The sequence below is a fragment of the Arachis ipaensis genome, chromosome B8 (genome assembly GCF_059453495.1).
Source record: "Arachis ipaensis isolate K30076 ecotype BB chromosome B8, ASM5945349v1, whole genome shotgun sequence".
In the NCBI taxonomy this organism is placed as follows: Eukaryota; Viridiplantae; Streptophyta; class Magnoliopsida; order Fabales; family Fabaceae; genus Arachis; species Arachis ipaensis.
Genome location: NC_142443.1, coordinates 12354068 through 12380942, shown reverse-complemented (window position 1 = coordinate 12380942; position 26875 = coordinate 12354068). Strand labels below are relative to the sequence as shown.

The 26875-nt window shown below is 33.7% G+C and overlaps 3 protein-coding genes across 4 annotated transcripts; 1 reads left to right on the top strand and 2 right to left on the bottom strand.

The window, feature by feature from the left end:
• Positions 1–217: 217 nt before the first annotated feature.
• Positions 218–828, bottom strand: LOC148547238 (uncharacterized). The gene is made up of 3 exons (XM_088495347.1): positions 609–828; positions 433–524; positions 218–265 (listed from the first exon to the last, which is right to left on the bottom strand). Exons 1-3 carry the CDS (start codon positions 826–828, stop codon positions 218–220), a joined length of 360 nt encoding a protein of 119 aa, XP_088351473.1.
• Positions 829–8296: 7468 nt separating this feature from the next.
• Positions 8297–18745, top strand: ALA2 (aminophospholipid ATPase 2). Of its 2 annotated transcripts, none has more exons than XM_016314719.3 (25): positions 8297–8505; positions 9360–9587; positions 10182–10395; positions 10613–10729; positions 10888–10980; positions 11086–11260; positions 11352–11518; positions 11938–12042; positions 12349–12446; positions 12541–12683; positions 13077–13173; positions 13326–13435; positions 13522–13686; positions 13826–13980; positions 14059–14139; positions 14338–14458; positions 15218–15324; positions 15632–15763; positions 16008–16161; positions 16537–16654; positions 16861–17034; positions 17205–17256; positions 17488–17615; positions 17732–17882; positions 18157–18745. In XM_016314719.3, exons 2-25 carry the CDS (start codon positions 9463–9465, stop codon positions 18490–18492), a joined length of 3318 nt encoding a protein of 1105 aa, XP_016170205.1. In that variant the 5' UTR covers positions 8297–8505; positions 9360–9462; the 3' UTR covers positions 18493–18745. The 2 variants fall into 2 exon arrangements, with proteins under 2 accessions (XP_016170205.1, XP_016170206.1); XM_016314720.3 differs by having other exon boundaries at positions 8502–8667.
• A 1940-nt stretch (positions 18746–20685) lies between these two features.
• On the bottom strand, positions 20686–22419 carry LOC107614321 (zinc finger CCCH domain-containing protein 2). The gene has a single exon (XM_016316531.3). It carries the CDS (start codon positions 22120–22122, stop codon positions 20896–20898), a length of 1227 nt encoding a protein of 408 aa, XP_016172017.3. The 5' UTR covers positions 22123–22419; the 3' UTR covers positions 20686–20895.
• Positions 22420–26875: the final 4456 nt, after the last annotated feature.

The window sequence follows — 26875 nt, the reverse complement described above, 5'->3', positions numbered from 1 at the left end:
TAAACTTGAAAGTCAATTTTCCCGTTTTCGTGAATATGGCAATCGATCAAACACCAAGACATGGAAATAAATGAAGAAACTTGTGCAAAATATTAAACTTTTCCCTTGTTAACTATAAAAAAGACTAATTGAACAATAACACTTAGGATTTACCGTTTATAGCACAGAATAGCCACCTATGACTGAGTATAATGCTCTTTCAGATATGAAGAGATGACTATCGTAACAAGTATTCTTCATGGATACCCACCAACTGTTCTGCTACCTGCTTCCATCAATGAAAACAACAACACAGTTCCAAGGATGTCAATGAATCAAGAGTTGACAATATATAGGGTACATTTCTCAAAACCAGTTGTTTCCAATCACAAAAATTAAGATACATGCAGCAAGGAAATTAAAGCTGCAAATAGAAGAAATAAATATCCATACCTGTTCAATACTGCCATCTTCTATCTCTGTGTTAAATGTAAGCAACATGCATTCATGGAGCAGATTTTCCAAATCTTCAATAGAAACGAGTGCTGCAGAGCAATAGTATCATTAAAAAAAATTATTAAAGGCATATAGTAAATCGAAAATTGAATGGATGAATGAAGAAATAATACCATAGAATTTGGATAAGGAAGAGAAAAGATGAGAAGCAAGGTGGTGGGATTTCTGGAGGGAGTTAGAGCCACCCCATTGGTTGTTGATGGCCATTTGAAGGGCATGCCAGCCAGAGAGAAGCATAAGGATACCCTCATTCAGGAAAGTAGTCGCACATTCTTGTTTCTGCTGTTGCTTTGGCTCTGTTCTTGTTTCTGTTCCTCCTTTCATGGAATCCATCATAACGAGCTCCTCTAATGTGTGTTGGAAGAAGGAAAGATCATTCAAACAACACACACAAAAAAAAGAGAAGGGTGCATGAGAGAACAAATTAAAAATTGATGTTAGTTGATAGATTTCTAGAACGTGTCTAAAATGATTAATAAAAATCATTCATTTGTAGATGGAAAAAAAGGAGAAAAAGTAACAACTACTTGAAATTCTATTTGAAATTCAGATTGAACCACATCATACTTCAACGATCGAGAATGTAACACCATGATGCAAATAATGCACAAAATCCAGAATATATGTTGCATAGTCAATAGTGAACAAAATCTCAGCTCACACCACAAACATGGCTGTTTCAAATATAATTTAGTTAATAGTAAAAAACCAAACAGCTATTGCTAGAGATACTATTACTAAGTAGCAAGTACATGATAAATAGAAAAATCCAGCCATAAAGTTTGCAATGATTGCTTAACGCAATGTCAAATGTACAGTTCATTATGTCACTGTTCCTAGCTCTATAAGTGCACAAAATCAACCATATTTAGTAGGGGGTGATAGCAAACCAAGGTGACCCATCTACTATTAATAGAAAATCTTCAAAATGCTAATGGTAATCTTTTGTTCTACTGGTTCAGTGTTTAAAAAAGAGGAGAAGAAGGAGAAGGTAGCTGCGGCGGTTAGGGTGGCCGGCGGTGGCGCTGTGGGTGAGGAAAGGAGAAGAAGAAGTAGCCCGTTGACGGAGAAGAAGGATGAGGAATGCTAGGTTTATCTGGTTTAATTTGTGTGCTGTGAATGGAGCTCGGGTAATGGTAGGTTTAGCTTATTATTTTCGACAAAAAATTTTAAATTACAGACGGATTTTTTGTCTGTAATAATTTAATAAAATACAGCATTTTTATCCATTTGATTACAGACGGATTTTCCGTCTGTAATCATTTTCTACAGAAAAAATTTAATTTTTCCGACAGAATTATCGATGGATTCTCTTTTCCGTCTGTAATTTATGCTAATTCATTTTTTTTGTTTTTCGACAAAAAATTTCTCTGAAATTCTGTCTGTATTTCCGTGAGATAAAATTCGTCGGAAATATCCATCTGTAATAACTAGTTTTCTAGTAGCGAGAACACCAAACTAAATCCAACAACATGTAACTATAATAAATTAATAATTAATTAACGACTAAAAGAAATTTTTTATTTTATTAAATAAAATAAATATAATATTTACCAAAATAAATATTTATGTGTATTTACCGATTTAAATTCCCTTGTCATATATCGTTTACACTGTAAACGAGATGATTTTTCACGTATCTCGTTTACACTGTAGAGCTATTTTCCCAGCACCATATGTGACCTACACGTCAAACCGTATTACGAAAGACACCTCATGGTGCGCGACTACTGCATGTTCGACAAAGTATTTTGGGCTTTTCCGTTATATGTCGAGGCCTTCAAGCATTGCAAGCCATTTGTATCTATAGACGGCACGCATCTATATGGCAAGTACGGTAGAGTGTTGCTTATAGCGGTGGCGCAAGACAGGAACAGCAACATACTGCCAATTACTTTTGCCATTGTTGAGTCTGAGAGTACCGAGTCATGGTCGTTCTTTCTTAGTAATTTGAGCACCCAGGAAAACGCTCTACACTTCTCAAAGTCCCGGAGCAACGGTAGCCAACGAAGGTGTACCAGATTGTTGGACTTGTCGGTCATCAGACATCAGATACCCTCCAATCAGTAACATGATATAACACCTGGCGTACTGTCGAGGGTCTCGGGATCGTCTGTCTGGGGCATCTGGTGGACACGATCCCGTAACCACACAAGCTTCAGCGTGAAGGACTCCTTCCTCTGCGCCGCCTGCTGTGCTGTCACGGGAGGCCTGGTGCCAAAGAGCTGCTCTACCAACGCCCACGTCTCCGTATGGTACCACCTACCAAAGTCACAGAGGCACCTCCGACGGGGTTACCGTGTGCGCGTAGGCCTAGGTGGTACGCCATGTCCTACAGGGTGATAGTGACCTCACCCCACGGGAGATGAAACGTGTGCGTCTCTGGACGCCATCGCTCCACCAGTACCGAAATAAGGGAATTGTCAAAAGTAAAATCCTTGAGGGGCACCGTGTCGCTGAATCTGGCCTCAGCCAGATACGGGACGATGGCATCCGAAGGAGGTAAAGTATGGCTCACTCGCCGGGGTAGTAGGAGGCGAAGCCTTTGAAGAATGAAAGACAAAAATATTTTAGCCTTAAGAATATAATATTTCAACTTTCTATCCTACACATGTCTCTACATTACATATTCGAGAATAGGCAAATCCTGACTACAGCGTTATAAATACTAACAACATAGCACAAGAATAACAGAGTTCCAAACTAATAATTATGTCATACCAACCTAGCATAAGCGAATAGAGTTCTAAATTAAGCCTACAAACCTAACTCCTAACTCATATACCAACGTTTCAGATCTTCATGACTACCCTAACAATGACAACATCCTTAAATTTAACAATCATAACAATACTAACCTCGAAGTTGGCCGCCCCGGCGTAATGTGTCGTCTCATTCAGCCTGTTGATATCCCCGTCATTCCCCGCTTGGCGCACCATCATCGCTTCGGTCAAAGGTATAGTCAGAAAAGGTTAAAAGAGGGGAGAAAGATGTTGACAAAGTCAAACTGTGACCCAAAACTAAGCTGTAAACGACTTCTATATACAGGCGCGGACGGGCCATATCTCGTTTACAGTGTAAACGAGATATACATGTGTCACGCTGACGTGCTGTAAACGAGATATACGCATTGTCATCTCGTTTACAGAAGGTTCTGAAAACCGATTCAGACCGGCCAATCGAAACGGTTGAATCGTGAACCGCACAGAAAAGATTCGGTTAAACAGCAAAACCGTAGAATTTAAAAACTGGAATTGAACCGGCCAGTCGAACCGAACCGTGACTCGGCCGGTTTTTGAAATTGTGCCAAAAACGCAGCGTTTGGCATTTGCAGCTGAAAGGAACCCTAGCCTAGTCTTCCCCCAAACACCACACCCACAGACCCACTCTCGAGCCTCCAGCCCTCCGCTCTCACCTCTCGCTCTCAGTTCCCACGTCTCCAGTCTCCAACTCGAGCTTCCGGCGCAACCTCCGTCCAGCCACCGCCGCCATCGCAAGTTCCGTGGAAGTCACTCACCGTCGCAAGTTCCTTTCGGCCAGCTTTCCGTTCGCGCAGCCACTTTTCGTCGCGAAGTCAGCCGTTGAAATCACAGCCACCGCCACGCCACTTGCCGTCGTGCAGTGTCTTCCCGCCGGCGCTAGCTTTGTTCGACCCTTCCACCCCTTCAGCTCTGTTCGCCGCCAGCTCTGCATTCTTCCTTGTCTTCCACTAACCCTAGGTATAAATGATAAATCTAATTTGTTGTAATAATAATTGTTGAAGCATGATTAATTGTTGGTTCTAAACCTTGCTGTTGATTGCTTGAAGGATAAATAATTGTTGTTGATTAATTTTTTGGTGCTAATTGCTTGAAGCATTATTAAAGGATTAATTGTTGAAGCTGATTGCTTGAAGCATTATCAAAAATAACAAGTTTATTTTTGGAGAATTTCTTGATTCCTCTTACAAATTCTACAAGATAAATTTGAAATTGAATTGTTTGTTTTTCTATTTCCATATACATATTTATTATGCCATTAAACATGTTCATGAATTGGACAATTTCTGCAAAAAAACTTAGTAAAAAATAAACAACTTCAACATAACAAGATTTGAATATCTTTATCTACAGCTTTTGAGGGGCCATCGAAACTTGCAATATCTTTTTCCAAATATTTTGCTAGAGCCATATAATTAGCCTTCTCTTTTACATTTCTTTTTAGTGCACTACTATGACAAACCTCAGAAGCATGTTGAAGGAGTTCCCTATACAGATATCCCTGTTTTTTTCTTAGGGCAATATAGACAAGTGAAGGTTTCATCTGATATTCTCACAATGTGAATTCGCTTCTTGAGCTCTTCATAAGATTCATCTACATACCTTAAACTTATTTGAGGTGCACTTGCACTAGTATCTGTGTTAGATGTGGAGCAATGAGCCATTACAATTTCTCCCAGCCAAGGTATTACAATAATTGAAACATAGATATTAATACTAGAACAGTGTACAAATGGTTGCCATTTTGGTTTACCTATCGCTTCCATGAAAAAAATAAAAAAATAAACAAATATTGTGAAGTAGCGAATTTTTTCAAAAAATTCTCAAATTTAATCAAATTTAATGTGTTTATTTATATTTATTTATTATTTTATTATAAAACGATTTTTTCGGTTCAATCACGGTCAAATTGGTTGAACTTATGAACCAGTAAATCAGTAACTAAAACGGTTCGATGATCGGTTCGGTTTTTAAAACTTTACTTTACACTGTAAACAAGATATGACAAAAAAATTTAAATCGATAAATTCTCATAAAAATATTTATTTTAGTAAATATTATATTATTTTATTTATTAACATAAAAAATTCCGACTAAAAGTGAAAAGTCTAAACAAGTAGTGAGTTCGACCGAAAAAGTTGCTGGTCACAAAAAGAGAGAGTATAATGACTATATATATATATATATATATATATATATATGACACTAGGGTCTATCAGTCTTTAATTAGTTGGGTTTTCCTCCCCTGATCCCCTCTTAAAAAAAATGAGCTCAGTTGAAAAATCGGCCAAATTCGGATTCAATTTAGTTTATCGGTTTTTGTTGGTTTTTCTAATTAATTCGTCACCAATTTTAAAACAAATGGCTTAGCTTTAAATAAGAACCAAACTGAATTGGCCAATAATTTACGATTCAGTTCAATTTTCATAACTATCCTAATAACTAATAACTATGTATAGTGTTTTATATATGGGGTCATCATCTCCTTTTAGAAAAAATATTTATGTATTTATTGTAAGTAAAGGGCTAAACGTGTACAAATGTTTATTAAAAATATAATTATTTATATATTTTTTTTATTAATTTAAAATTTTAAAATAAATAATACTATAAAGTGATATAAAAATTTTTATAACTTAAAAGTATAAAGTTCATTATTCCTTATTATTCCAAAAAATTAAAAATAAGATCACCCATATATGTGTAAATCAGCTGTTGCAATTCTTTATTCTGCATCTATATAGTATATATCACCATTGTCAACTTATTTACAAAATTAAATAGTAAAAATTTTAAGTAAAATAAAGATTTAAAGAAAGCTAAATTTTAGTTTTGATTTCCATATTTCCTTTTCTCTATTAAATTTTTTTAAAAATTTTAATTTGTTTCATTTATATTATTAGTTCATTCTGTTAAATATCATTATTATAATAGTTTAAATTTTTTTTTAGATAACTAAAACTAGAAAAAGAAAAAGGAAAAGTATAGAGTACCAACATATTATCTGCTAACTTATTGTCAATAATAATTAATTATTATATTTTAAACACATATATAAAAAGACATATCCAGAAAATATATCTATAAAGACACTTCTATTAAATACAGACATAAAAAAGATATTTTTATTAGACACATCCATAAAAATACTCCATTAAATATAATTATAAATAAGAGTTGGCAAATTGACAGAAATATTGTTGGTAAGAAACGATGTTAATAACGTAGCGGGATTAAATGCATAATGTATGGCTGCTTCTAATTAATTAATGACATCATTTTTGGTCTCTTCTTTTACATGATAAGCGGAATATAATGTGATTGCTTCTGCATGCTGCCTTCAAAGTTCAAACTAAACCATAGACTACTCAAAGTTTATAGACATAGAGCTGAATTTCTTAGATAATGATAAACTTTAATTTCCCTATCAAGTTAATGGTCCATCATATAAATTTGGGTTATAACCTGCTTATCTCACACATTATGCAAGTAAAATAATCGTCCTGAAAATAATTTTAGATAACGGCGTTATTTAAAAAAAAAAGTGAGATAATGTTTTTTATTTTGACACGTATTTTTGAACGTATCTCTTTATATATGTATTTAAAATATAATAATTAATTATTATTGACAATAAATTGATAAATAATATGTTGGTACTCTATATTTTTTTTATGCATTTTAAGCTTTATTATATTTGAACTTGCATCATCATATGTGATGAATTTGATGGAATCCCGCAAATACGGTGTTGCTACATGCGTATACGGTCAAAAAAACTTTGGGTATGATGTCTCTATCGATCTTTGAATAGCCGAAATCGTGTTCAACTCATATGCAATCGCTTCACATACCTAAACCTCTTGTTAAGCTGATTTCCAATCATACTACAACTGTGCACAAGGACAGAATAAAAATATAAAACAAGTACTGTGGTTAGTTGGAGTACATTGGATAGACGAACATGTATGTACAGCAGTAATAATTATTTTATAATCAAGAGAATATTATTAGCTTAATTACATTTTTCTTTATTATATTTTTATCTTATATTTGAATTAATATTAGCTGATTTTTTTACTTTTTTCCCTAAAAATATTAGTCCATAGTATTTTTTTTATAATTAATGATGTTTCTTCTATTATGATTTTCTTTTTCCAATTTGTTATTAATTTATTTTTCAATGATATGCGTGATATATTCTTTGAAAAATTTTAAGTGACTTGTTAATCATTAAAAAATAAAACAATAAAAAGGGTCAAAACCGGTGATGATAGTCCTGGATCTAGATCTACCGACTTTCAGGAAGATAGAAAAGGGACAATAGATTATTATTATTATTATTATTATTATTATTATTATTATTATTATTATTATTATTATTGAATTAGTAAAACGAAATTCACTTAAGACATTATATACGTTCATCTAGATGGTTCTCTTCATTTTCATATGTTAATAATAATAAAGTAAGGAGCTATATCAGCTAACTGTAGGTAGTCTTGGATTTTGAGGTACTACTATTTGCAGTATTATTCGAGACGATCAAATATTAGGATCTCACAATCTAATTAGTAATAGACTAATAGTAATATATGGAAACAAAAAAAAAAAAAAGACTAATAGTAATATATGGAAACCAAAAAAAAAAAAAGACTAATAGTAATATATACTTATATAGTATACAACCATACATACATAGTAAGGCTAACAAGTTTTCATTAAAAAAAAAAAGGTTAACAAGTTTAAATTGGCCTCTGAGAGGAAATTCATGACGTATTTCAAAGGTCCATGCTGTGCTTTTTAAAATAAAAACAAAATTATATATAAAATTGTGGAAATTATCAGAAAAATTTAAATATGATAATGGACTCTTTTTTTTTCCTTTAACCCTATCAGTTTTGGGAGCTCATTAATACAAGGATGATCTTGTCCACTATAAATGGGCTTTCAGGTCCAAAGATATTTGGGCTGTCTAATCCAAAAGACCTGAAACCGCGAAAAGAAACAAAAATAAGAAACCAGAAGAACAAAGGGAAGGTGAGAAGAGTCCAAAAAAAGGGGTTGGAAATGGTGGATGGGAAGTAGCAGTGGAGTGTATAGCTAGGACACGATTTTAATAGGAAGCTACAAACAATAACATGAAACGAACCCATCCATAGTCAATGGTGGGAACGGGAACGATCGCACTCCAACATTTCTCGATCACCTTCAACAACTTATTCCACCAAATATCACATTCATTTCACTGGTACCTTCTCTCTCTCTCTCTCTCTCTCTCTCTCTCTCTCTCTCTCTCTCTCTCTCAATATCTGTGTCTGGAAGCGATTGCATAGTTTACATGCCGCGTGACGATTCGTATTAAACTACTAAATTAGATCGCGTTAACCTTCACTAGATTCCTAGCTGATTGGTACTCCCTTCGATTTTCATCAATTAGTGTGTTTCGTTGTTGAATTGATTTCATTTCATTAGCGTTAGGACTTTTTCATTGGCGTAATTAGCTGATGAGGTGTGAGGTTTTGTTAACTGAATGAGGGAGCTCGTTTATACATGATAATTTGGTTTAAATCGATCTGTGGAGAACAATAGCGTAGCTTAATTTTTCAAATTTATATGGCGAATGATATATTATGAATATTTTCCGGCTCTGTTCAGTGAATTTGTTCCTCGGGCATACGGCAACCAGTATTGTCGTGATGAACATCTGAAACTGATTGTTGTTTTTGTAATTAGAATATGGACTTCTTTATTTATTTGCTGTGAGAATTTCTCGGATATTCAGCTGATTGTTCTGGAGTTTTTGTAGTTAAACTTGGTGTAGCACATGTGATGAAACTAAATTCAGTTGAGTGTGGTAGCATAAGGGGTTATGCATAACAGATTATAAGTTGCATGCTGAGTAACTTCTAGGAGTTAGAATTGTCAAGGATGGCATGGTGTTTGTTGTGCTGAAGTGACCTGCAGTCCTGCATAATTATGGTGCTTTTTTTATTTTTGTAATGTAGAGAAAATCTGTTTAGACCTCCCCTATTTCTCTTCCTTATCATAATAAAATTTATATACAAGTCTTACATCATTTTCCCTTCTCCTTGTTGCTTGCAGAATGTGACTATTTTGGATATTTCACAATTGTTCTCTTTGAGCATTGTGGTGAAGGTGTAGAAGATATCTATAACATAAGCTAGTAGATGCTCAGGGCTTAACAATGAAGCGTTATGTTTATATAAATGATGATGAATCAGCTCATGATTTATACTGTGATAATCGTATATCAAACAGAAAGTATACTGTGCTGAACTTTATTCCAAAAAATTTATGGGAACAGTTCAGGTAATCTTTCTGCACATGGTATTTTTTACTCTCTATTTTAACTGCTAGTGCTGTAACGTTGGTGCAAAATCATGAATAATTTACATGGTTCTACTGCATGACCTCCTTTCCCTGTCATCTTCTCTGATATTGAGTAACAAACTTTTGATTCAATGGAGTGAATTTTTCTCCCCCCCCCCCCCCCAAGATATGCCATGTGTGTTTTGCTGTGTTTAGACATGCATTTTTAATTTTCATGAGGAATTCAGAGTTCAGACTTCAGACTTCAGATATTAGAGAAGAATGTAGTATCAAATATAAAATATAAGCTTGCACATATTGATTTGGATGATGGCGCACAATTTTTTACTTGACATTCATGTAATTAATCCTAGATTAGGGATTCGGCCTCTCTTTTTCAATTTTATGTTGTGCAATTCACATCAGTTTTCTTCTCTTGTTTTCTTTTTGTGTGTGTGTGTTTTGGGGGGGGGGGGGGGGGGATGGGTTAAATTTATAATGAAATTTGAATATCTAATATGATTTGTTCCTGTCAATTATTTAAACATTGCCTTGGCTCTTTCCTTATCCCATCTAATTTTGCCCCTTTTTCAGCCGGTTCATGAATCAGTACTTTTTGCTGATAGCTTGCCTACAGCTATGGTCTCTCATCACTCCAGTAAATCCTGCCAGTACATGGGGTCCACTTATCTTCATTTTTGCAGTCTCTGCAACAAAAGAGGCATGGGATGATTACCATAGATACCTGTCAGACAAGAAGGCAAATGAGAAAGAAGTCTGGGTTGTCAGAAATGGCATCAAGAAACTTGTATGAAATATGGTTGATTTTCTTAAAGATATACTTATTCACTGCTTGTTATGACTTATTGACTTATTCTGCATTCGTTACTGTAGGAAGTGGAAGTTACATAAGCTTCTTCATTTGTTAAATTATATAACATGTTTCTTTATATGTGTAAATCTAATGTTCTTTCTTGCTTTTTTTCCCCTTCTTTTCTGGGATGCTTGTATGGATGGTGCTGTAGATCCAAGCCCAGGATATTCATGTAGGTAATATAGTATGGCTACGTGAAAATGATGAAGTGCCTTGTGACCTTGTTTTGATTGGCTCCTCTGATCCACAAGGACTTTGCTATATAGAGGTAAGCTTGACATGAAACATGCTAAAATTGATACACGCTCTCTTTGTGGCATTGCAGACAACATAGTTCCAGCATTCTTCTTTATCTTTCTTATTTGTGGAAAGACCATATTTCATTATATGCATTTCAAAGAGCTTATGATATAGCATGTTGTTCAGACTGCTGCAATGGATGGTGAAACTGATCTGAAGACAAGAGTCATACCTTCTGCCTGCATGGGAATTGATGTTGAACTATTGCACAAAATTAAGGTAAATTTTTATTACTGTAACTAGCTAGCAGTTTTATTGACAAAACTGTTTATACTGAACAATGAATTAATTACTTTCTTCTTTTGTGTGTGTATGTGCGTCTAGGGTGTAATCGAGTGTCCCACTCCAAATAAAGACATCAGAAGGTTTGATGCCAACATGCGGTTGTTCCCCCCATTTATTGATAATGATATATGCCCTTTAACCATTAAAAACACAGTTCTCCAGTCATGTTACTTACGGAACACTGAGTGGGCATGTGGAGTAGCTGTGTACACAGGCAAGTACATGGATAACATTATACTCATGAAATCAGATAGTTCTTCTGAAAAAGTTCAATAATATGCATTGACCGCACAATATTTCTTCAGGCAACGAAACCAAATTGGGCATGAGTAGAGGTATACCAGAACCAAAGCTCACTGCTATGGATGCCATGATAGACAAGTTGACTGGTGCTATATTTGTATTCCAAATTGTTGTTGTAATGGTTCTTGGCATAGCGGGTAATGTGTGGAAGGACACAGAAGCAAAGAAAGTATGCTATCATTTCTGAACTCAAGTTTCTTATGCACCCAAAATTTTATTGAATTTCAGCAATCTATGTTATCTGTGTATATTAGTAACGTCCTCCATCTATTTTCTTTCTGTTGAGGGAGCTTGGCAACTTGCACCCATCATAATTTGTTTTGTTTCTAAACATGCTATAGATTTATTCCACATTTTAGGATTCCAGGTTATCCAATTTTCTTTTTGTGGTGGATGCTAAGTTTGTATTTTCCTTGTCATGTTGCCATTCTATTCTTCAATAAGTGTTTTCCAACTTTTCTTTCTGTTTAAGCTTTTTCCATGTTTTAATGCCTCATCTGTAATTGTTGTCTTTAAGCTTCCGTGTTTTGACTTGTTACCCTAAAGGTGCATGTTGGTTGATGCTAATTTTTCTCTGTTTGTTTATAGCAATGGTATGTTCTTTACCCTGATAAAGGCCCTTGGTATGAACTATTGATCATCCCTCTGCGGTTCGAGCTTCTTTGTTCCATCATGATACCCATTTCAATTAAGGTGAGCTGGTTGAAGATAGGTGTTGGACTTGCATTATGGTGCATTTATAAGTTCAATACACCATTTTTCTTGTCAATTCAAAAAATAAAAAAACTAATTCAGTATAGAAAGCTATAGTCCATTGCAGTAGAGCATGAATGATCTCATGAACATAATGGAGGAATATAGACAATTATTTCCTTTTCATTGCTACTTTCAGCGGTTGCACCAATTATCTTTTATCAGTGGATGATTTCAAGCCTGTTTTAAATATGTTGAAAGAAACAGTTTAAAAGCTGATGCAGCTAACTACTGCATATCTTGCAGGTATCTCTAGATCTGGTGAAGGGCCTGTATGCAAAGTTTATTGATTGGGACCATCGAATGGTTGACCTTGAGACTAGTACTCCATCCAATGCAACAAAGTAAGTGGGAGAAATATTTTGAGTACCAACTACTTTCTAGTAACTACCAGGGACACATTCATTCATTTTGAATTATGCTTGTCATGTGTGGCAGTACAGCGATAAGTGAGGACTTGGGACAAGTTGAGTACATTTTGACTGACAAGACAGGCACCTTGACTGAGAATAAGATGATATTTAGAAGATGCTGTATTAGCGGCATTTTTTATGGAAATGAAAATGGCGATGCATTGAAAGGTCTGGTTGTTTGATGGAACTCTCTTATTATCTTACTGATGTGAAATAGTTGTATTTAAATATCTCAACTGGAAAGTATATCATTTCACATGATCAAGAATGAAAATTTCACATATATTGAAAGATTCCTCAGGTGCATATTGTTAATGCGTAGGCAAAAGTTTAAAACTTTTAAAGATTGTCTAAATTAGTAGACAGAAGCTTAATTATTCAATTTTATATAGGAGCATGTGGAATTCACTTTTGTTCCTTCTTTTCACCCTCACTGCATATGCATTGACTTACAGACTGTTTAGCTGAACCACTGAATCTTTTACAAAGATATATGTTCTTCTGGATTTGTTTTTAGCTGAAGTTTCATGTCTTAAGTTAATTACATCATTTGATCTGCAGATGTAGAGCTTCTCCATGCTGTTTCCAGTGGTTCACCTGATGTTGTACAGTTTCTTACAATTATGGCAATATGTAATACCGTCATACCTACACAAAGGTGATTCTACCTAATCCTTGCTAGTACATGGATGTGCCAAGTGTTAAGAACTTAAGACTGGCATATTCTTGTTAGGAATTTAGGATATTTTTCATAAGCTTGAGCATATTTATTTATTTGTGTTTGTTTTTGCTGGGGGCGATTCTCCATAGCAAAACTGGAGATATATTGTATAAGGCACAATCTCAGGATGAGGATGCTCTTGTTCAAGCTGCTGCTCACTTGCATATGGTGTTCTTCAACAAGAGTGGAAACATTCTCGGTACATGTTCCTTGCTATTCTTGTGGAAGCATGACTGATCTGTTGGTTAATTGAACTCATAAATATTTTATTTTTATATATTTCAGAAGTCAAATTTAACTCCTCAGTACTTCAATATGAAGTGCTGGAAACCTTAGAATTCACCTCAGACAGGAAAAGAATGTCACTAGTCTTGAGAGATTGTCAAAATGGAAAGATCCTTCTTTTGTCGAAAGGAGCAGATGAGGCTATTCTTCCTTATGCTCGTACTGGTATGTTATTTATATATTTCAGGACAACCAAATATTATGTAATTAGGGATTTTGTTTGGATCCATGTTCTTGTTAATTGGTCACCCAGAGTTTGAATAGTTTGATGCATCTATTTGTTTGACACCATTTCTTACTGCAGGGCAGCAAACTCGGAACTTCGTTGAAGCTGTGGAACAATATGCTCACTTGGGACTACGCACACTATGTTTGGCTTGGCGGGAATTAAGAGAAGATGAATATCGAGAATGGTCTTTAATGTTTAGAGAGGCCAATAGCACTTTGGTTGACAGAGAGGTAAATGGCATTCTTGTCAATGATATTTTATACAGTAACTCTTACGAATTGAATTTCTCAGTATACTATCTATCACAGTGGAGAGTAGCTGAGGTCTGCCAAAGAATAGAACATAATTTGGAAGTTCTTGGTGTTACAGCCATAGAGGATCGTTTACAGGTTAGTATTTGGTGTAATTGTACACTTAAGAGATCTAAATTTTATGTAGCATTCTTAAATCTCTATAATTTTATCCCATTTCTATATATATATATAGGTTGGTTTTTTTGTGGGTGGGGGGGAGGAGGAACTGAAGAGAACTTTCTTATGACTTCATATGTTTATGATTATTTTTTCTTTTTACTTGACATTTTTTAGGATGGGGTTCCTGAAACAATAGAAACTCTAAGAAAAGCTGGAATAAATTTTTGGATGCTAACAGGAGACAAGCAGAATACTGCCATACAAATTGCCCTGTCATGCAATTTTATTTCCCCAGGTAGTTCAGATTGTGACCATGGAGAAATTTGTAGTTTTCTTATATTTGTTGGTCCTGATATGATCCTTTGTTTCTATCCCATTCTCTATTTTATTTGGGGATTAAAAAACATATCTGTGTGTTCATCCTACATTGCTGTGCTGTATGTTTCATTTTCCCAAAAGGAGAGCACAAGGTGGATGCGCTCAAACCACTACTGTGCTCATAGGTTCTATCATGACAGAATTCTCTTAAAAGATCAGTTATTAAGTAGAGATACATAAATGGTATTTATACCTCAAGTATGAGCCATTTGTGGTTTAAGAGTAAATATTATATTGCATAGTTGCACCTACCTTGTGCTTAAATTCAATACCTAATTGGTAAAAGCATTGATCTGAACCCTCCATGTAAACTATCTAATGCTTTTACAGTTTGTAAGATACAAAAGTTTAAAATCAGGAAATATCTAGAATAAATTAGTTGAGTTTGAAATGATCTCAATTTCTGCTCTTGGGGCTTAAAAAACTGAAGCTTCTTGTTCTCTGGGGTAGCTTACCAACACAGGTAAACTACGCTTTACATAACTGTTTCAAGCTGAATTTCCCATCTGTTTTGCATAAGTCTGCTATTTTAAGAGCTAGCATAGCTTTCTGTACCCTTTGATTTAATATTTTTTCTTTAATTAATGTTGCGCAATCTTTGATGAATTTTCAATTTTTGATGAGAATATTTAAAAGAAGCTTTATTCTTTCAATCCCCTCCTCTCAAATTTGGTAGAGCCGAAGGGCCAGCTTCTATCAATTGATGGAAAAACGGAGGATGAGGTTCGTAGAAGTTTAGAGCGAGTGCTTCTTACAATGCGGATAACTACCTCGGAACCTAAGGTATTGCTGATACGTGCCCGAAACTACTTAGGATCCAGAGATTGGGGAAACATTGCATACTTTATGTTACTTATCTTGGTTATTTTGGATTTTCTAATTTGTGGTTTCCTTTAGCAAGATATATCATTTTTTTTGCTGTTGTGATTGTCACCTTTCTTCATTTTCTCTCAAATTCTTCTGTTATGAAAGAAAAAAAAAATTATCATATTCTGCTTGTTTACACTAGGAAATTCTTTTCAGCAAGCATGCATTAACTTATTAAAATGCTTTGAAGGTCATCTATTCCTTGTTCCTCTTTCATAAATAGGATGTGGCTTTTGTTATTGATGGCTGGGCTCTTGATTTTGCACTTAATCACTACCGCAAAGCTTTCACTGAGCTGGCAATATTGTCAAGGACTGCCATATGTTGTCGCGTGACACCATCCCAAAAGGCTCAGGTTTTGTTTTTGACAACTTGATCCTTGTATACCTACTGTTGTTTTAAGATTTATGATTTAAATTATGGTCGGCCTGTGCTGCCATAGTCGTTAAAGTTTTAGTTTGTTGGTCAGACTAATGAGGGGGAGATAAGACAGATATAACTTATATTTTCTTCCTGGGGAACTTACTGCTCTTATCATTGTCTCTGATGCAGTATAGCAGACAATTTGGTTTACTCTGTTTTATCATTGTTTGCTGCAGCTTGTACAAATCTTAAAATCATGCGATTATAGAACGTTGGCAATTGGTGATGGTGGGAATGATGTAAGGATGATACAACAAGCTGATATTGGCGTGGGCATCAGTGGCAGAGAAGGATTGCAGGCAGCAAGAGCAGCTGATTACAGTATTGGAAGTGAGTCTTTTAATACATTTTGCCTTGTGCAATGATGATGTGTAGTTGTGTAGATTAGTTATCTAACACTCTTCACCTAGTATATTCCGTTTTTCTCATCTGAAATTCTATCAACAATTTCTTCATATGGTTCAACTTTTGCTTCTTTTTGATATTTGTAATCTTTATCAATCATTTGTCCATGCTATCTAGCAACCATAATTTGTCCTAGCATTTTTCTGAAGGCTTTTATTTTCAGTGGTTGGAAATTAGAGGCAGATTGGTGGTTCTCAGTCTCCCTTTTATTTTTCTTTTATTTATTTATTTGTTTGTCATATGAACTCTAGGTTTCATCTAACGCATTGATATTATTTTTTGGTGGGGGTTAACTTGCAGAGTTCCGATTCTTGAAAAGATTAATTCTAGTCCATGGCCGCTACTCTTACAACCGGACAGCATTTCTTTCTCAGTATTCATTCTACAAATCCCTACTGATATGCTTTATCCAAATATTGTGAGTTTCTACTAATAATGGCCTTCATTTTTGCTTTTCCATGCATGTAACCTGCAAATTATTTTGAAAGCAGATGCTTCTGCAAAACTCTTTCCTTTCACTACAGTCCTCTGTAGTGATTCTTAGTATGAAATTTGCATTGCAATAGGTGCATTCCTATTTCTCTTTATCCTAATTTTTTTTGGCACTAATGATTGCATTTTCAGCTTTTCATTTATTTCAGGGGTCTCTGGAACCAGCCTCTTCAATTCTGTCAGCTTGATGGCTTATAATGTTTTCTACACAAGTGTTCCTGTTCTAGTCAGTGTGCTTGACAAAGATCTTAGCGAGGAAACTGTGATTCAGCATCCTCAAATTTTATTTTATTGCCAAGCTGGGAGGTTTGACATTGCCTTTAACCTTACTGTGTCAAATGCTATCTTGTCATCTTATGTTTCAGTTCGGTGCAACTGAAAAATTATTATTATTGTTATTATTATTTGGTAGTCACTGTTTATTACAGTGCTGTGAAAATTGGTAATCATTAAATCAACTATAATTATTTGAACAGGCTTCTAAATCCCAGTACATTTGCTGGATGGTTTGGGCGATCTCTCTTCCATGTGAGTCTTGTTTATCAGCACATTTTGGTATTTATACTGAAAGTGAAAACAGGTCAACACAATTATTTATAAATTAGGGAGATGATGAGTTCATAGAAAGCTTATCAATCATGATTTATGATGAATGCATCATTCCTAGAAATCTTAAATTCCTTTTGCTCTAACAAAATCCACTGTTTTATACCATGATATGTCAATTGATTTGTCACTGGTTTTGATTGTGATTTGCAGGCAGTAGTTGTATTTCTTATAAGCATACATGCTTATGCTTATGATAAAAGTGAAATGGAGGAGGTTTCAATGGTTGCACTCTCCGGTTGTATTTGGTTGCAGGCTTTTGTAGTGGCAATGGAGACCAAGTAAGCTATAACAGCTGTTGCTATTTATCCCTTTGCTTATCATTCTAGGGAGCACACACTTCTATCCGCAAAATTTCTCTCGTTTCATTTCTGGCTTCTTGTTTTGATTCCTGCAGTTCATTTACAATATTGCAACATCTTGCTATATGGGGTAATTTAGCTGGGTTTTATGCTATCAACTGGATCTTCAGTGCTCTTCCTGCATCAGGGATGTATACAATTATGTTTCGGTTGTGTCGACAGCCGTCATATTGGATATCAATTTTTGTAAGTATCTTTATATCTTTACAACAGTTTTTGCACGCTATGAAAAGTTCTTCACACTTAAAGGATTCCCTGCTTCTTTTGTCCTCTTAGTCAATGCAATGCGATTTCACATTCTATGAAATCTTATCCCCAAGTTTCACTCAATCCCAAACTCCCACATCCATTGGTTTTCTTTTTCCTTCCTGATAATATTCAAGTATCTGTTTTCTTGCTGTATGGAAATATATTAACTAGTTAACATAAATCACTTGACGGCAACTGTAATTCCATACAGCTCATGACTGCAGCCGGGATGAGTCCAATCCTCGCTATCAAGTATTTCCGATATACATATAGACCGAGCAAAATCAACACACTTCAGCAGGCTGAACGCCTCGGGGGACCAATTTTGTCTCTTGGTACCATTGAGCCTCAACCCCGACCACTTATAGAGAAAGATGTTTCTACCCTGTCAATAACACAACCCAAGAACAGAAATCCTGTGTATGAACCTCTGTTGTCAGATTCTCCAAATGCCACCAGAAGATCATCAGGAACGCCATTTGATTTTTTTCAGTCACAGTCAAGATCATCGCTGCCTAACTACTCTAGGAACTGCAAGGATAACTGAAAGCATCATGCAGTTGGAAGAGCTCTAGCTGCCGCTGCTTGGTTTGTATATCCCTTTTGATCTTTACTAACGAAGCCTAGTGTTAGTTCTTAGTTGACTGTATCACAAGAAATAATTATTGTTCGTGATAAATGTATATCTATTCAATTTTTATTTCTCTCACCTGTAATTTAATTTACTCATGATTATGTTTTATTGCATTTTCATATTTGGTGACTTAACTAGTTCTTGAGAATATAATTTTTTTTAACAAGATTCCTATATAGTGCCACTAGATAATTGTTCATACGAATCGGTATTTTCATTTCTTGATTTTATTTTCTATTTTTCTGTTTTATTTTATCAAGAACTATTTCCTTAAAGATGTAATTGGCTCAACTTTTTCCTTTACCATGCAAGTTACTTTGATGTAAGACCTTTTCAACTCTGATTATAATGTGTCAGTCTTCTTCCATGGAGCAGTGTTAACATACGTAGGAATCTGCAGATGGAATAACCCAGCGCACAGCTGAACTAAGCTTCAAACTGCATGTAAAGGTAGCATGATTGAGATATAAATGCATGAAGGTGCACGCCATGCATGGCGAGCATTGAGAATCTTTCAGCGGCAAATTTGCGTTGTGCATGCAGAAAGATAAAGTAAATCGGCCTATCACCAAAAAACGTACCATTCACATGTGTCGGTAGTTCTCTGTACCCAACCAATGTTGAACAATATCACAAGCATGAAAGTATGGGCTCCTCGTCACTCAGTGTATGCTCTGTTTATTTCCTTCTAACAAGGAAAAGACAAAGAGTGAAAGTGAAAGAGAAAGGGGTTAATAGACACGACTCCAAAACTTGGTGATTGTTATAGTGGATGCCATTCTGTTGTCTACATCATTTTGTGAGGTTATTATGGCAGCTACCATCAATAGGTAACCCAGATGGTCACAAACCGGCAACCAAGAGTTGCCAATAACTACCAGTAGCACTTCTCCAAAACCGTGAAAAATTGAAACTGGCAACAAATGACTACGACTCGAATTGATTTCAACATTAAATTAAATTAGGATTTAGTTAACTTTGTCGGTTATATTTTAAAAATATAATAATAATTAAAAAATTTATTTACACACTAAAATTAATCATTATATATTTTTATATAAATATATATAATTTAATTTATTTTTAATATATATTTTATACTAATAACTAATTTTAATGATTATTTTTATGTACATCTAACATTTTTTAATATTTTTAATGTATTCCACAATTAAAAATATAAAAGCGTTTATTTTTCAACAATTTTTATAAAAAAAGTTATGCTATTCTTATTCTTAAGACATAAATTAGTAAAACTCATTAAATTATATTAACTATAAAAAACAAAATTATATTAAACATTCCAGCGATTAGATTTCCCACGGTATTTGATAGAGACTAGAACTATGGCTCTTCATGTTACCGGGAAATTATTAACTTATAAACATGATTACTAAATATATACTACGTTTGCTAGCTAGCTAGTACATTTTAGTTTTAATTCGATTCAAATCAGAAGATGGCTGCGCAAGATCGATGGGTGAAGAAAAATGATATATATATTTCGCTTGTCCATTTACCTTGCTCAAAAAATAAAAAGTAAAATGACAGGCGTGCCAGGTCAGATAGCTTTTCTGGCTTCCATTGTTTTCCAAGATTCTCTACTAAGCTAGCATGGCAGCGACGTTTAAATTGCAATTTACTCCGTCATCTTATTTATCTCTCTCATAATTTCCAAATCACTCGGCCATTTTTGGTACCCACCTCATCATCATCCTTGTCAACGCTTTTCTATGTCTAATAGAGATGAAATATTCAAGGTGCTATAAAAGACTACCAAGATAATTTATTTACCCAAAGAGGAAAACAAAACAAAATCTAATGTTTATCTTAGCCACGACATGGCTTGCATGCTTGCCATGTGTACGAATCTTCTTTCTTTACCTGCAAGAGCTAACAGAAAACAAAATATCATACTGATCTGATTCCTCATCCCATAGAATTAGCTTTTCTCCAATTTAGGGTTAGTTCACCGCGTTAATAGTTGGTACCGCTACTAAATCAGATAAGGCCAATTGAATACGTCACACGTCCGAATAAAATTATTTCAAAAAATAAAAATGAAGAGAACGAACCAAAATAACATGAATAATCAAAGCACACTCCTTTATACATAACAAGGCAAAAACAAGATGAAATTAAATTATAAATTCAAATGCACAAATTACAGAATAGTTGCAAACTTGGCAACAAATTCAGAAAGCAATGAAACAAAACAATACTTAGAAAACAATAATTAACAATAGACGCCATAGTATTTACACTTGCTAATCATCCTGACCATTTTCTTAAGTCCATCATCATCATCTTCAACTTCTACATCAGAAGATCATTCACCCATCCGAGATCAGGAGCTGGGCAATTATTCGCACCATTAATATCATTAGAAATATTAGCATCGGAATTAGATTTATGAGCAACCACCTTGTTTTCGTTGCTAATAAAAAACCTAGAAAATTTCCCATCATCATCACAGCTTCTTGTTGGGGTCATCATCATTGGAGAAGACGGAGAAAAAATAAACTCTTGCTGATCCTCACAATTCAGAGGAACATCAACCCACGGCATGTTAGTTGCTACTTTTGCAGCAGAAACACCTGAAACGTCGCTATAATTCAAAGCGTCGCTGAAACTCAAACCCTCCAAAGAACTCATCAATTCATTAACCACGTCCTTGTAACTCAAGTTACTGGCACCACCACCACCACCACCACCGCCAGCACGACACGCACCGTAGCGGGACAGCCTACTAATCGGAGAAACCGGCGGCGACGTGGCGGATGACGATGGTGAGAGCGGCGGCGAAAAACGGGACATGCCTAAAAGCGTCGAAGTTGGAGAATTAACAGCAGCAGCACCACCACCACCGGCACAGTGGTGGCAGAACAAACAGCAGCTATTGTTACTAGAAGAACCTGACGAAGGGTTCAGGAAAAGCTTGTTCTTCTTGCATGGAGAGATGTCATTCGAAGTACTCATTGTAACTGGAAGGATCCTCAGTTGTTTCGGAGTGTGCGCGAAAAAGCACACTTTCCTCTTGCAGTTCTTTCCATCTTTGCATGCTTCGGTTCTGTACCTTGCAGGGTGGAGCCAGCATTCAAAGACGCCGTGTGCAAACTCGCAGCTGTCACCACGGCTGCACGCGCCGCGGCGGTATTCTGGACAGACCGTTCCAGAGTAGTGATACCGACGCGGGTCGCGACGGCGGGCCTTTTCGCCTGGGTGGGCAAAAGGGCAGTCAGTCCAGTCATGGCTGCGGCTGCGAGTGCAACGGCGGACCTTGAACTCATACATCCGGAAGTGGTCGGATGAGTATGGGTCGTCGCCGTCAGAGCCAGAATCGTCAGCAGGGTTGTTGCAAGGGAGGAATTTCTGAAAAAGCGTGTCGTCGGAGAACATTTCACCGGCGTCGACGGCGGCGGCTCGACGGGTGAGGAGCTTCCTTGGTGGAACGTCAATATCTCTGAGGGACTTCTTAGGAGAAAGGAGTTGTTGAGAAGGGTAAAACTTGTGATGGTGCTGCTGATCGGAACAGATACTCATTTTGGCGTTTGGCCACAGTTTTGTTGTGTATCCTATATGATAGTATGTGTTTGGAAAAGAAAGGGGTAAGAGGGAGGAAGCGAGCGTGCAAATACGATAATGGGGTTTGTATGTGTTTGATAAAGAGGAAAATAAGGGGCAAGTTATATAGGGAAGTTGAGGGAAGAGAGAGATAAGAGAGAGAAATAGTGAGAAGGATGGTGGTGTGGGGATAGGTGCGTGGCTTCATAACATTTGAGATGAGCATGCAAAAGAGGGGTATGTGGCAGTTTCATAGTTCATTGAAGACAGTGGTTTTGGCTATGTGTAATTGTTCTAAGACCTCTATGAATACGAATATGTATAATGGGGAAATGTATCAAATATCTCTTCTCTCTTCTTAATCTATCTATTTAATTTATTAAAAGATGGATGATGTTGGCATCACAGGTAGCATGAGAATTCTAGATCACATGAAATGAGGGCTCCATCTTCTCAAATAAGAGACTTTTTTCAATTTGACTACCATTTCGATATGTTAGTTTCATTGCATCTCTTTTGTTATTTTTTTTCTAGCTTTATCATATCCCCTTTTATTTATTTTTTTATTTATTTAATTATTTTCTCTTTTTCTTCTCATTGACTGAAAATAAAAAAGTGTTACCAGAAAAGAAATTTTGACTGATTGTCCTTCAAGATTAAAATAACTTACCAAACCTATTTATTAAGATTATCAAAATATAAAATACGGACATTTAAATAGTAGTAAAAACAGCTAGTGTGAAAACTTGTCTATTTTCTTTTTATGTTTTTTTATCTACTGATATGATCGAAACAAATAGGAATATATAATTGGTGTCTATTATTTATTTATTTGATTATTTTGGACCAAGTTTATACTTTTTTTTTTTAATAATGTCTGTGTTTAGTGAATTTGTCTAGCTTTTAAGAACGCTACAATAATATGTTATTGATTGAAAGCATGGTGTGAGTCTAAAGCAAGCTAAGGGCAAAAGTATCTAAGGAAAATGAAATATATACTGTGCTGGTTGTTTATAAAATAATGGTTCAACTACTGAAGAAAGTGAAGTGGTTGAACCTCAAATAAAATGTGATAATATGTGGCGGATGAGGAGCCATGAATAGTGCTGGTGAAGGCCGTTGAGTAACTTAAATTGCAGTAATTGTAAATTATTGTAATTACATAATAGCATAATAGCAATTCAATATATAATTATCATAACTTTTTCATTAGTTAACTAATTTAAGTTAATCGAGTGATAAATTCATTCATTCTAAGTAATTATAGGGATTTTAATCTCATTTTATACATACAATAATTTATTGGTTAGTAACAAATTTTTAAATAAAATGTAAATTCGTAACAGATTAATACTTAAACGGTTGAGTTAGGAGATATTGAAAAACCAAAAAAAAAAAAAAAACTTTTTCATTAGTTATTATTAAATGCATATATATTTAAGATTATATTATTTTTTATCTATTAACATTAAAGTCGTTTTTTAATTCCTATGTTTAGCACTGTATTTTAGTTTGAAGCATAGTTATCAATTCGATTCAACTCTGTCGGTCGAACCAAAAATTCAATTATTAATTTGGTTTGAATTATTATTTGAATCGGTGAAGTAATGAATTCGCTCGAATTTAATTAATTTTGATAAAAAAAATTAGTTAAAATCAATTAAAATCAAATAAATCAATCCGGTTAAGTCCGGTAAAATCCAATTAAACTAGACAACATTGTTATTTTTTATATATGATATTTATTTATTTTTTGTTAAACATCTGAAAAGTATAATAAATATAAATTAATTAATAAATTATTATAATTAAAAAATAATAATTAATTTAACATAAAATAAAATTAAAAAAATATTTTTATTATAAAAAATATAAAATAAAATAAAATTTTATATATAATTATTAATTATAACTGAATTAATTAATTTAATCTATAATTTTTAATTAAATTAATAATTTAATAATCTAATAATAATTTGATTATCAATTTGATTCTAATAACTATATTTTAGAGCTCTTATTGCTGTGGAAGCCCACTGATTTCATTGAATGAAAATAATGAAATAACGCCCAGGCCCATTGAAACAAGCAAATAACCGGGGCAGCAGTGCCTATAGAACATCAGCACTGGCCCACAAAATTATACATTCCATTGTCTCTAGTTATAAAACTTTGGTTAGTAGGCGATTGATATATGTCTATAAATAGGATGTTGCTAACAAATATTTTAGACATATTTTTTAATAATATTATAAATAAAAATATAATTCTTTTAAGTTTTACATATATCAAATATATTGATAATACAATTCAAAGAGTCAAAACTTTCTGTTTTATTTTTCTTAACTAATTTCTTTGGAATGACACTCTTTAGCTAACTCCTTATAAATATTAGTTAAATTTGAATACACATATACATACAAAATATTTAACTTTTTACATAGTTATACATTCGTATTTTCACATAACTTTTTAGCTAACTCTTTGTTAAATGTTTTTATCTTAACAAAACTTTCCCACATATCAAAATTGACTAATATTTTGTATTTTAATTTATCCTGAGAAAGAAAAGCTAATAAAGAGTATTTTAAGTGTTGTTTAAAGAGTTAAAATATTAAATTTTACCTTTTTTCAATCCATCATTAGTACATGCAACGTATTAAGAAGTTTAAAATTTATATTTTTATTGATTTAAATATTTTTTTTATCTCTATAAAATATACTTAAAAAATTTGATAGAATATAATACTAAAAGAAAGATAATCATATAATTAATAATCCCAAACAGGTAGTAGAAATTTAAAACTGAATTAGAGAAGATATGGGACCAAACTTTTAGGACCATGCAGTGCTTTAAAAGCTTTTATCACAGCTACTCTCTTTCCCTAGAAAGAATAATGAATCAGCATGATGGATCGAAGGGGAAGCCATAACTGACACATACACTTCCATCAATATCAAGTCATGGGACAAGTTGAAGTTAGGAATTTACATGCAAAGGAATAAGAGAAAGTGATCATCATTCATCAGACAAGCTTTTGAGTATCCCACCTCCCATATACTAAAATAGAGAACGCACTTTCACACAACCCCGGCCTTTCGGGCTCATATATGATTCAATTACATATAATTAATACCACTACTAAATTTTAGTAAAATCCAATTAAATTTTGCAGTTTGATTCAATTATTGGCTATTTTTATTGCTCCTCACCGAGTTAGTCCATGGTCAATATGTTTGTCTAATTTTCAATAGTTCAAAATTTATAAGTATAAGCTAAATGGTACAACTAACAGAGATTTTAAAATAATTTTTTTTAGTGAAAAATATAATTAAATAAAAAATAAATTTTCTTTACTAAATTTAAAAAAAAAACATATATATTGCACATGATGATTTTTTTTTTGTAGATTTTTTCGTTACAAAAAAATATAATATTTACTTTTTACCAAAATTTTACTTTTTACTGTAGTATTATTCTTTAAAATAATGTATGTTTGGTGTTTTTTTTTATATTTTTTGAGTTGGTATAAGATCTGTAACTTTTTTAATAAACACTAATAATTAAGTGTGTAGAGTTTATTAGTACTAAATTCACCTAAATATTTTGCCAATAAAAATAAAAAGGAGAGTCTAAATTAATTAGAATTAAAAGAATAACAATTTTTTTTATTATAAACACATTTTTAAGGAATTGAATTATTTGAACTTTTGATAATAAAATAAAATTTATTTTTAATATACTATCAGTATAAAATAATATTACACATATATCTAATCATGTAATATTATATCTAACAACTTTTTTAGTCACATGAATAATTATTCAAAAAAAAAAAATGATTGAATTACTATTAAAAACTATTTTACTGCACCAAAATTAATCTCACTAAATTATAGCAATAACATTTAAGCATACATGATGTTCATCTAATTAATTAATGAAAAACGCGTTAGCTGTAATTAATATGCTCAACTTTGTAGAAGATTGCACCAGCTTATATATCCATCCATAATTAAGCACATGGTTGGAAGTTCATAAATTATAACTATGCAGGATGATTTCTCATCGTCAATTGATAGTGCAAATGTTCATTATTTTGAGAAATTGTCTCTTTTCTCTAAATACTTCTATTATTTGAATATTTTGCTTTGTCCTCATCAATTTTCTTGTTACAATAATACGTATATCTAATTTTCCCCAATTATTATACTTGTAATATATAATAGATATTTGACATCTCATATGGATGAACACCACATTTTCTCCAAAGAGGGAGGTGCTACTATCTAGCTTTTGAACACCATAACTTACTAGGGAATGGCAACTCTTATCTTGATTCAATTCATCCGCCACTTCTAATTTCTACAATCATATACTGCATCATGCATGCATGTTTCCCAACTAGGGTGCATCTTTTTTATCCTCAAATTAAATTGGCTACCTTTGATACCGCCACCATGTCCATCAACTAGAGACATCACAATAAATGCGACACCGTACCATTCTCAAGTCCTATATTACCAATTCTTGTTTACTATTTTCATTTTGGAATAATTGTCGTTTTAACATTTTTATAAATTAAAAAAAAAATCAAAGCAATAATTATTTTAAAACGGAAAGAGTGTCATTTAGTGTAAACAACAAAAATTTATGAAATTAATAATACTAATTAGGTAAATAAAAATATTATATAAATACAAAAAATTAGTCATTATATATTTGTATATA

What these genes read in the sequence shown, in the direction of transcription:
- LOC148547238 (XM_088495347.1), bottom strand. Translation starts at nt 828, where the DNA reads ATGGATTCCATGAAAGGAGGAACAGAAACAAGAACAGAGCCAAAGCAA. An exon ending in TTCCTTATCCAAATTCTATG is followed by an intron (nt 525 to 608) that starts GTATTATTTCTT and finishes ATTGCTCTGCAG; the next exon opens with CACTCGTTTCTATTGAAGAT. An exon ending in AAGATGGCAGTATTGAACAG is followed by an intron (nt 266 to 432) that starts GTATGGATATTT and finishes TGATGGAAGCAG; the next exon opens with GTAGCAGAACAGTTGGTGGG.
- ALA2 (XM_016314719.3), top strand. Translation starts at nt 9,463, where the DNA reads ATGAAGCGTTATGTTTATATAAATGATGATGAATCAGCTCATGATTTA. An exon ending in GAAATGGCATCAAGAAACTT is followed by an intron (nt 10,396 to 10,612) that starts GTATGAAATATG and finishes ATGGTGCTGTAG; the next exon opens with ATCCAAGCCCAGGATATTCA. An exon ending in TGGAGTAGCTGTGTACACAG is followed by an intron (nt 11,261 to 11,351) that starts GCAAGTACATGG and finishes ATATTTCTTCAG; the next exon opens with GCAACGAAACCAAATTGGGC.
- LOC107614321 (XM_016316531.3), bottom strand. Translation starts at nt 22,122, where the DNA reads ATGAGTATCTGTTCCGATCAGCAGCACCATCACAAGTTTTACCCTTCT.